At 45.1% G+C, this 11,238-nt stretch overlaps 1 protein-coding gene across 2 annotated transcripts in view; it reads left to right on the forward strand.

The window, feature by feature from the left end:
- Nucleotides 1-11,238, forward strand: part of spock2 (SPARC (osteonectin), cwcv and kazal like domains proteoglycan 2) — a 75,609-nt gene that overhangs the window by 62,149 nt on the left and 2,222 nt on the right. For both annotated transcript variants that reach the window (XM_048616349.1, XM_048616350.1), the window contains 3 exons: nt 1,475-1,693; nt 2,692-2,754; nt 9,369-9,506. In XM_048616349.1, the coding sequence (XP_048472306.1) occupies nt 1,475-1,693; nt 2,692-2,754; nt 9,369-9,506 (420 nt within the window). The remainder of the gene's footprint in view (nt 1-1,474; nt 1,694-2,691; nt 2,755-9,368; nt 9,507-11,238) is intronic.

Below are 11,238 nucleotides of genomic sequence, written 5' to 3' on the forward strand. Positions count from 1 at the left end.
AAAGGTGAGTGTAGGTAGGGAGTTAGGAAGGGGATAGGTCAGTCCAGGGAGGACGGACAGGTCAAGGGGGCGGGATGAGGTTGGTCGGTAGGAGATGGAGGTGCGGCTTGAGGTGGGAGGAGGGGATAGGTGGGAGGAAGAACAGGTTAGGGAGGCAGGGACGAGCTGGACTGGTTTTGGGATGCGGTAGGGGGAGGGGAGATTTTGAAACTTGTGAAATCCACATTGATACCATTGGGCTGCAGGGTTCCCAAGCGGAATATGAGTTGCTGTTCCTGCAACCTTCGGGTGGCATCGTTGTGGCACTGCAGGAGGCCCAGGATGGACATGTCGTCTGAGGAATGGGAGGGGGAGTTGAAATGGTTCGCGACTGGGAGGTGCAGTTGTTTGTTGCGAACCGAGCGTAGGTGTTCTGCAAAGCGGTCCCCGAGTCTCCGCTTGGTTTCCCCGATGTAGAGGAAGCCACACCGGGTACAGCGGATGCAGTATACCACATTGGCAGATGTGCAGGTGAACATCTGCTTGATGTGGAAAGTCTTCTTGGGGCCAGTTCCTACTATCTCTGTTCAACAGTGTGCTTGAGGGAAGGAAATCTACTGCCGTTCCCTGGTCAAAAGCAAAATACTGCGCATGCTGGAAATCTAAAATGAATACAGAAAGTGTGGAGAAACTCAGCAGGCCTGGTGTCGTTTGTGCAGGGAGAAACAGAATTAACATTTCTGGTCCCACGTGACTCTTCAGACTTAAAACATTAACTCTGTTTCTCTCTCCATCGATGCTGCCAGATCTGACGAGTTTCTCCAGCACTTGTTGTTTTTATTTCAGTCTTCCACACCTGGTCTGGTTAATGTGTGACTCCAGACCCACAGCAACTCTTAACTGCCCTCTGAAATGAGCCAGGAAGCCTATTGGTTCAAGGACATTAGGGATGGGCAACAAATGCTGGCCTCATATCCCATGACATTACTGCTACACACCATACCTGTACTGGTGCTGTTCTGGGGCTAGTATGCATTGTATCTATGTTGACATTGTACTGTACACTGTTCTGGGAAACAGACATCTAGGGAATGTTCTGTGGACCCAGGTTTGAATCCCACCACGGCAGATGGTGGAATTTGAATTCAGTGAAATTCTGGAATTAAGAGTCTTATGATGACTATGAATCCATTGTCAGTTGTCAGGGAAAAAAATCCCCTTTGGTTCACTGATATCCTCTGGGGAAAGAAACTGATATCTTTACCTGGTCTGGTCTCTGTGTGACTCCAGACTCACAGCCATGGGATTGAATCTGAACTGCCCTCTGGGCACTTAGGGATGGGCAATAAATGCTGGCCTAGCCAGCTACACCCGCATCCCGTGAATGAATAAAATAAAATAGTGTCTTGGGTCACCTAAGTATTCACTTTATTTCTTAGCCATAACTAGCTTCTGTCTGTTAGTCATAATCTCTGCTTCGTTTTTCCCTGTAAAGTGTTGGATAAGAATATGGTGGCTAGCTGCAGGGACTCAGTCGGTTGGATGTTTTCCAAGCTGGATACAGACACGGACCTGTTCCTGGATGAGGCAGAGCTTGCAGCCATCAACCTGGACAAATACGAGGTCTGCGTGAGGCCCTTCTTCAACTCCTGCGACACCTACAGAGACGGACATGTTTCCATGGCTGAATGGTGCTTCTGCTTCTGGAGGGAAAGTAGGTGTTGCTGTGATACTAATGTGAGCATTGGTAGATGGACCCTTCCTCCACCAGTGAATGTCCACCCAATGTTGGAAGGAATGAGTTGAGTTTATGCACAATGAGTTGACTTCCAACTTTCCAACATGGTGGACCACACCGTGTCTCAGGAACAACCCAGTTTCAGTTTTGATTGCATAGAGCTGAATCACTTCCTCTCGCTGCATATCCCCCTCTTCCTTTCAAAACCTCTCGTCATGTTTTGGGCCAGCCTTTCAGTCTCTCTGCTAATTTCTTCCAGTTGATGTTTTAGAATCCCTACAGTGTAGAAGCAGGCCATTCAGCCCATTGAGTCCACACCGACCCTCCAAGTGCATCCCCACACAAACTCACCTGTCCCTACCCTATCACTGTAATTCACATGGCTAATCCACCCAGCCTGCACATCCTTGGACACTATGGGCAATTTAGCATGGCCAATCCACCTAACCTGCACATCTTTGGACTGTGGGAGGAAACCAGAGCACCTACAGACACAGAGAATGTGCAACCTCCACACAGGCAGTCACCCAAGGTTGGAATCAAACCCAGGTCCTTGGCACTGTGAGGCACCAGTGCTAACCACTGAGCTACCGTGCCACCCTTTTCCAAGCTTTCAATCTTGTGGCCATTTTCCCAGTTCTGATCCCTTGTTCATCTCCAGTTTTAATCAGTCCACCATTGGCAGCTGTTTATTCAGATCTCTAAGTGCTGGGATTCTGCTCTAAACCTCACTGACTCACTTAGAAACATTGAAGCTAAGGACAGGAGTAGGCCATTTGAGCCTGGTCCGCTCTTCTTCTCTCTCCCTTCTCCCGAAAACCAAGCTCCCCATCTCTCCTGCTATCTCCTCGCATGAATTAGTGTCAAACTGCAATTTGCAGAGTGCACCTGTGAAGGGCCTGGCTGCATTTTCATTTGATGTGGAAAGACGCTGTGTTGGTTTATTGATGAATGTTCTCCTTGTGTTGTTGCAGAGCCCCCCTGCCTGGCTGAGCTCGAGAAGATCCAACTGCAAGAGGCAGTGCGCAAAGTGCCTGGTGAGTCTCAGCTGGAAACCGTCATTTTTTTCACACCCCTGGAGTTTCATTAGCTCACAGCCTCCAAATTCCAAATCGCAGCCAAGTCAACTCTTCTGTGCAAATAATTGCCAAGGAGGCTCACCTCTACAGTACACTTAGAAAGATCAACTGCATCAAACTGCATGCTTTTGAAAGGTCATATAATCCTTACAGTGCAGATAAAAGGCCATTCAGCCCATCAAGTCTGCACCGACCCTCTGAAGGGCGTCCTTCACAGACCCCTATTCCCACCTTTGCCAAGTGTAGGTGACGTGACTTACTTTATTTTTGGATAGTTCGTCCATCCTGCCAGCAGATGCCAAATTGCAATTACAGAAGAATTAAACATGCATACATTTGTGGGCGCCAGATTATAGGAAGGATGTGCATGAATTGGAGCGAGTGCAGAAGCGACTTACTATGATGGTTCCAGGAATGAGAACTTCAGTTATCAGGATAGATTGAAGAAGTTGGGTCTGTTTCGCTTTAAGAGAAGAATCATAAAATCCTTACAAGAAGCAGGCCATTCAGCCCATATCAACCATCCAAAGTGCATCCCAGCCAGAGTCACCCCCTACCCCATCTGTAACCCTGCATTTCCCATGGCTAATCCACCTAGCCTCCACATCCCTAGACACTATCGATAATTTAGCATGGCTAATCCACCTAACCTGCACATCTTTGGACCATGGGACATAGTCACAGGGAGAACATGCAAACACCACACAGACAACTATTCAAGGCTGGAATTGAACCTGGGTCCCTGGTGCTGTGAGGCAGTAGTGTTAACCACTGAGCCACCAAAGACTGAGAGGTGATCTGATTTCAAAATCAAGAGTGAGCTGGATAGAGTAGATAGGGTAAAGCTGTTTCCGCTTGGAAAAAAAAATGGCAAGGCGTAGATTAAACGTGACATGCAAATAAAGCAAGGGTGATGTGAGAAAAATCTTTTTCACACAGTGAGTAATTAGGATCTGGAATACATTGGCTGTAAATGTGGTGCAGGCAGGTTCAATTGAGACATTCAGGAGGGACATTGGATGGTTATTTGGATAGAAATAGTGGCCAGGGATGTGGGGAAAAGGGAGGAGATTGGCACTGGGTTATAGAACTGGTGCAGGGACAATGGGCTGAATGGCCTCCTGCACTGTAACAATTCTGTGATAAATAATAATTACAAATTTTGTAAAATGCAAGTTCTCCTTAATTTCCGGAACGGAAATGAAAGGTATTCGCGATCATTTATGTGCCATTTATAAGTTTTATAATGCAGGAGATCAGCCTGTCTTTTTCATCTGTCCATTCTGTATCTTATTCTGTGCCTTTTCTTACAAACCTCGCAATTTGGTTAAAGTCCATCATGTCACATGGTGGTATCAAAGTCAGTAAGTCTGGTAGCTTCTGGGCTTCTCCTAGGAATATCAAAAGTGGCAAGCTGTCAGATTGTTGGAAAAGAGAACAAATAGTTCATTAATGTTCTTCTGGGGATGTGATATTGCCTCAAAAATAATTTACGTAAAAAAAAAATTGATGGAAGGAGAGTAGGAGATCTTGGAACTGCTGCTAAGTTGGAAGTTTCTCGAGCGATTTTCTTCTGTTTCCTAGAGCAGAAAACAGAAAGTTTTTTCATTTAAGCGATAGCAAGGACTGCAGATGCCAATGGGCTGAGGAGTGGCAGATGCAGTTTAATTTGTTGCATTTCGGTAGAACGAACAAGGCCAGGACTTATGCTGTTAATGGTAGAGCTCTGGGGAGTGTTGTAGAGCAGAGAGACCTAGGGGTTCAGGTACGTAGTTCATTGAAAGTTGTGTCATAGGTAGACAGGGTGGAAAAGAAGGCATTTGGCACTCTGGCCTTCATTGCTCAGACCATTGAGTATAGGAGATGAGACATCATGCTGTGGTTGTACAGGACATTGGTGAGGCTGCTTTTGGAGTACTGTGTCCAGTTCTGGTCACCCTGTTATAGGAAGGATATTATTAACTTGGAGAGGGTGCAAAAAAGATTTACAAGGATGTTATCGGGACTAGAGGTTTTGAGTTATAAGGAAAGGTTGAAAAATTGGGGACCTATTTCTCTGGAGTGTAGGAGGTTGAGGGGTGATCTTATAGAGGTGTATAAAATCATGAGGGGCATAGATAAGATGAATAGCAAAGGTCTTTTCCCTCGGGTTGGGAAGTTCAAAACTAGAGGGCATAACTTTAAGGTGAGGGGAGAAATATTTAAGAGCGACCTGAAGGGCAACTTTTTCACGCACAGGGTAATTTGTATGTGGAATGAACTGCCAGAGAAAGTGGTACATGCAGATACAGTTACAACGTTTAAAAGACATTTGGACAGGTAAATGAGGAGAAAAGGTTTAGAGGGATATGGGAAACTTGGTCAGCGTGGTCAAGGTGGACTGAAGGGTCTTTTTTCGTGCTGTATGACTATGACTCTATTAATGAATTATTTGGGTATGCTGCCATTATCAAACACTTAAATTTGTACGGCACCTCTCATTTTTATATCTTCACAGCATCGCAAAGTGCTTTGTGATAATGATATACTTCTTCCAAGTATAATCACTAATAATATATGGGACGTCCCACAAGCAGCAATGAAATAATGACCAGACAATTGAATTTTAGAAATTAAATATTTTGTAGGACCTCGGGTAAACCTTTTCCATTCTTATTTAAGATAATACCCTGGAACCCTCTACACCCAACTGATTGGGCAAAAGAGATCTGAGTTTAACATTTCCAAAAGGAAGTGTTGTTTAAGAGCTTTAGGACCCTGCAGCAATCATGGAGTTGCCCTTCATTGGGTTTAAATAGTACGGTGTGGGTAGAGTTATGAAGGAAGCAAGAAATACATGGAGAGCTAGGCAGAAGCCTGATGCCTAGGCCAGTGCATGTTAAATACACCTCCAAAGAAGTATGTGGAATAGACTGACTACCATCATAGATTTTATGGAAATGTTTTTGAATAGTGTGACACTAAGATTATAGCCTGGTATATCCCTGAATACTTGAGTATTGTAACATTTACTCTTAGTATATATTAAAGAAAACAACATTATAAAGAAGGCCAAGCTTGAAGATAGTTCTTGACCTTGTCTTCTCCTTGACCAGTCTTTCTTGAACCTAGACTCATCGATGTGGGCATAAAACCACATGTGAAAAGTGAAGGTATTAGTAGGTCAGTTGGATGGGTAGCTGGTTTGTGATGCAAAGTGATGCCAACACTGTGGGTTTAATTCCTGCGCTGGCTGAAGTCACTGTGAAGGTCCTGCATTCCTAATCATGCTCCTTGCTTGAGGTGTGGTGACCCTCAGGTTAAACTCACTGCCAGTTGTCACTCACTAATGAAGGAGTAGGACTCTGGTGATTCTGCCTCTTACGTTACATCCAACAGCGCCTCAGTGTTGAAGAAATATTGAAAATTCCTCTGGAATGGGTTTTAAACCCATATTAGACTTAGAAGAGAGAGTAATAGACATCTAAAATCCCTGAAATATGATCCTTGAGAGATAATGGCAGGCTTTTGCATAGTCCCACAAATAGTCACGATATCTGGACAAGCGTGCCTTCACTGGTCTGAGATCTATGACTCATGTTTTATGTTGCTAAGGCAGTTAATTGCATGCAATAATGGCTTCTTCCCTGAATGAGGCGTGACATCTCCCCTTCAAGAGCAACTGACCAATTGGACAGTCAGCAGCTCCTCCGGTCTCAGCAGCGCCACTCGGATGTATGGCCGCTGCTGGGATTGCAGGTCAGCACAGACCTGAGCAATCTGAAGGAATGTTTGGATTAGGGCTTGTTGGAGCCAAGCAGACAGCAGCTGCGTCGAGGAGGAAGGGGTCTTCCTGCCCAGAAGCCCAAAGTACAACCATGTTTTACTGGGCAGCCTCCCTGGAGTGGAGGTAGACGTGGTAAATTGTTCCCCCCCTCGCCCTCAAATGGTAACCAAAATATCAGCAAGAGGCCCTTAAATGGTCATTAATGGTCACTCATGGGCCTCAATTGGCCTAAAGGCAGGCAGACCATCAATGCCTTGATAAAATCCCTGCAACCTCACCCCACCAGTCAGCTCCGGGATACAGCGTAACATTCCAGCTAAAGTTCCAAATCAGTATTGTGTGTGTGTGTCTGTGTCTGTATGTATGTGAGAATATATGTGTGTACACGTGTGTAATGGATGCTTGTGCACGTGTGTGTTTGAGCATGTGATATGTGATAGATACTTGTGCATGTGTGTATTTGCGTGGATGTGTGTGTGATTGTATGTGTGTTTGTGTCAGTGTGTTTGCGTGAATGTGTGCATTTGCATGCGTGTCTGTTTTTTGCGTGTACGTATGCCTGTATACATGTGATGAGTGCTTCCCCATGACTGTGTGTAACTGAGTTGTGAACCTGCATCCACTCTCCATCGAACTACAAGTCAGATCTTCCCATTAAAAGGCGATCCACAGGCATTTGCCCTGACATCTTGTGCAATGGCATTTGACTCAGGGCTTCAGTTTTGGAAAGTGCTTCACTGTTTGCAAAAGCAAATCAGATTGTGGGTTGTTCAGCTGATAAATAATTGGGGTCATCGATTCAAAGAGCTGATTGGTTGTGGTTTGAAAAGACTTAAGCTATAGTAAACCAAAGGGTAGATTAGATTAAGAGGAGATTGTGTAGTTTATCTCCAAAGCACGTATGCAAACATCAAAAAACATGTAAATCCAGCTTGTTTAACAGAATAGCCTGTAACTTGGGATAGCCTTTTCAGTAGAAAGCAAAAAGTGTTTGTTGAGCAGAATGGCTGACGAAGTCTGGTTCGTTGTTTATTGTGTATGAGACATTTAGTGAGGTATTAGTCAACACATCCTATTGATCTGTCCATTTCTGTCTGACAACCAGAGAAATAATCCATGGTTCTTTCAATTGAATGTATAGAATTAGTTTTAAAACAGCATAGATTTCAACGGATCCAACCAGAAACTAATCTAGACCAACCACATAGATACAATGACTGCAAGATAGGCTGGGACTTCTTTCAGTAGAGCGTAGGAGGTTGTGGGGTGACCTTCTAGAGGTTTATAAAATAATGACGGGTATAGAGAAGGTGAATGGCAGGTGTCTTTACCCTAGGGTGGGTGATTTCAAGACTGGGGATGTATTTTTAAGGAGAAAGATTTAAAGAGACGTGAGGGGCAATGTCCTTACACAGAGATTGGTTCGTGTGTGGAACAAACTTCCAGAGGAAGTGATGGATGCAGTTACAGTTACAACATTTAAAAGACATTTAGATAAGTACATGAATAAGAAATGTTTGAAGGGACATGGGATGAGCACAGGCAGGTGGGACTAGTTTAGTTTGGGATATGATCAGCATGGACTGGTTGGGCCAAAGCGTCTGTTTCTGTGCTGTACAACTCTACGAGTCTAACAGAAGGTCAGAAGCTAAGAATCCTGCAGTGAGCGATTCACGTCCTAACTCCCCAAAGCCTGCCTACTGTCGACAAGGTACAAGTCAGGAGTGTGATGGAATACTCCCCATTTGCCTGGATGGGTGCAGCTCCAACAACACTCAAGAAGCTTGACACCATCCAGGACAAAGCAGCCGCTTGATTGGCACCACATCCAAAAGTACTCACTCCCTCCACCACCGACACTCAGTTGCAGCGTACTATCCACGAGACATATTGCAGAAATTCACTAAGGCTCCTTAGACAGCACATTCCAAACCCATAACCACTGAAGGACAAGGGCAGCAGATACATGGGAATACCACCACCTGCAAGTTCCCCTCCAAGTCACTCACCATCCTGACTTGGAAATATATCGCCGTTCCGTCACTGTCGCTGGGTCAAAATCCTGGAAACACTCCCTAAGGGCAGTGTGGGTCAATGTGCAGCACATGGATGGCAGCTATTCCAAATGTCAGCTCAGCACCACTGAAGGGCAAATAGAGAGGGGCAATAAACGTTGGCCTAGTCAGTGATGCCCACATAACCTGGGTGCATAAAAACAGGTTGCTTTTGGTGATCATTGCCCTTGCTAATTGATGTGCCTCTGGAAGAGTTGTGAATGTCATTCGAAAGAAATTTATTTTTTTATAAATTCATTCGACTTAGGAGTTTTAGAGGTTGTATGAAACACCAGGGGGTCAGTGGGTCACTCCTCTGCCTTCCTCTAGTTCTCTCGCTGCCTCCACAGCATGAACATGTCAGCTGCTAAACCCAGAGCACTCGCGGTGAGAAGCTGCACCACGGACCTTTCCACCCTCTTGGGTGGGTTTGAAGATCCCTTTGGTCTAATTTACCAGTGAGCTGGGAAGTTGTTCCTGGTGACTGGTCAACATTCTGTCCGTCAACCCACACCTTCAATCCGGTTATCTGCTTTAAAAGCTAATCCTCCTTGTTTTTGGGAGCTTGCTGAGTGCCAACTGACTGGCATGAATTGCAACAGTGAGCACGTGTCAGAAGTATTTAATGGTTCAGGACTTCCAAACGTCATGAAAGGTGCTGTAGAAATGTACGTTCTTTAATTCTGTTTTGTGAAGAGTTGATATCCAGAAGTGCAACTACTGTGTAAGTGACTCCATTCTCTGTCTCACAGGTACCTTCATTCCCAGTTGCGATGAGGATGGTTACTACAGGAATCTGCAATGTGATACTTATTCTGGCGAGTGCTGGTGTGTTGACCAGCAAGGCAGTGAGGTGACAGGGACCCGGGTTAAAGGAAACCGTGACTGTGGTAAGAGCCTCATCTGGCATTTTGCTTTGTCCTGTTCTGTGCTGCCCTTTCTCACTCACAAATCAGTATCTGCCCCCACCCTGGGACACCCACTCTAAATGGGGAGACGGTAATAATGTCTTTGGACTAGTAATCCAGAGCTACGGGCTAATCCTGTGGAGTCAGGGGTACAAATCCCACCCACGGCAGTTAATGGATTTAAATTCAATTAATAAAATCTGGAATTGAAATCTAGTCTCAGTGTGACATTAAAATCAGTGTCATCTAAACCCATTTGGTTCATTAAGACTCTTAAGGGATGGAAATCTGCCATCTTTATCCAGTCTGGCTTATACAGATCCAATGTGGCTGGCTCTGATCTGCACTGTATTGCTTTTATTGTGTTGGGAATCTGAAATAAAAGCAGAAAATGCTGGAGAAACTCAGCAGGTCTGGCAGCATCTGTGGAGAGAGAATCAGTTATCATTTTTGAGTCCAAATTGAGTCTTTGTCTGAACTGGAAGGGGCTGGAAAATGGTGTTGTTTCTGCCATTGATGGAGGAAGAGGAGGAACAAGTGGAACAGATGGTGAGAGTGCCCAGAGCAAAAGGCAAAAGGAGTGATAATGGTGGTAAAGGAGTGATAGTGATGTAAAATAGGTGTAAATGGTAGGTGTGTAACGGAAAAAATGGATCCGCTGCGCTGAGAAAAAATCTACCAAGACACAAACATGACGTGGTGGGGGAGGGGGGAAGGGATGTAATCAAAATGGGGCACAAAATTCTTGCCCTTAAGTTGTTGAATTTAGTGAGTTCAAAGTGTTGTTCCTCCAGCTTGTATTGCATTGGCTCTTAGCTGCCCCATGAAAAGACTAAGGAAGCCACTCAGTTCATGGGTGGTTAGGGATGGTCAACAGATGTTGGCATAGCCAGCTGAGTCCCATGAAAGGGTGAACAAAAAGAACTAAAGCTTTGTGGTGGAACTTCTTCCTTGGTGAATTCCGTGCTAAATCAAGAGACCAGGGTGGTCCTTTGTATTCAGGAGATTTGAAGGGTTAACTCGTGGTGGCTTTTCAAAATGTTAAAAAGTTTCCAGTTGGGTTGATGGAGCGAAACTGTTTCCTTTGGTGGGAGAATGCAGAGAAGGATAATAACTTCAAATCAGAGCCAGGCCATTCAGGAAGTGCTCATTCATCCAAAGGCTAATTTGGGATTATGTTCAGCATGGAGTGGTTGGACCAAAGGCTTGCTGTATGACGCTATGACTATGATTCTCTAGAATAGAATAGAATATCCTTTATTACCACATGCACTCCAGCACAGAAATACAGGAGTACAGTGAAAACTTTTTACAATGGCTGCCTCCTAATGGCACCATCTTGGTACAAGTACCTAGGTACAAATCTTGGATACAAAAGAGGAATAAAAGGAAAACTAGTAGCATTACTTACAGTATCTAAACAATAAGTTGGAAATAAGATAGTTATAACATAGTTAAAGGATTGGTGTTATAGTTCGGTAAAGAATTTCAAACAGCAGCAGCTCGGCATATGGTCTGACTGCCAGCTCCAGGTCCTGGTCAAACAACCGTCCTGCTCTGCTCCAAGCCTCCAGTCCCCTCCGCGCTGGCTCTCAGCTGCACTGAGGTAAGGTTCACTGCACCGGGACTCGCCTCCCCTCGCGCTGCTCCGGGACTCGCTCCCTCTCGCACTGCACTGGGACTCACTCTCTCTCGCGCTGCTCCAGGACTCGCT

Source organism: Rhincodon typus, chromosome 34 (assembly GCF_021869965.1).
Source record: "Rhincodon typus isolate 14 chromosome 34, sRhiTyp1.1, whole genome shotgun sequence".
Lineage (NCBI taxonomy): Eukaryota > Metazoa > Chordata > Chondrichthyes > Orectolobiformes > Rhincodontidae > Rhincodon > Rhincodon typus.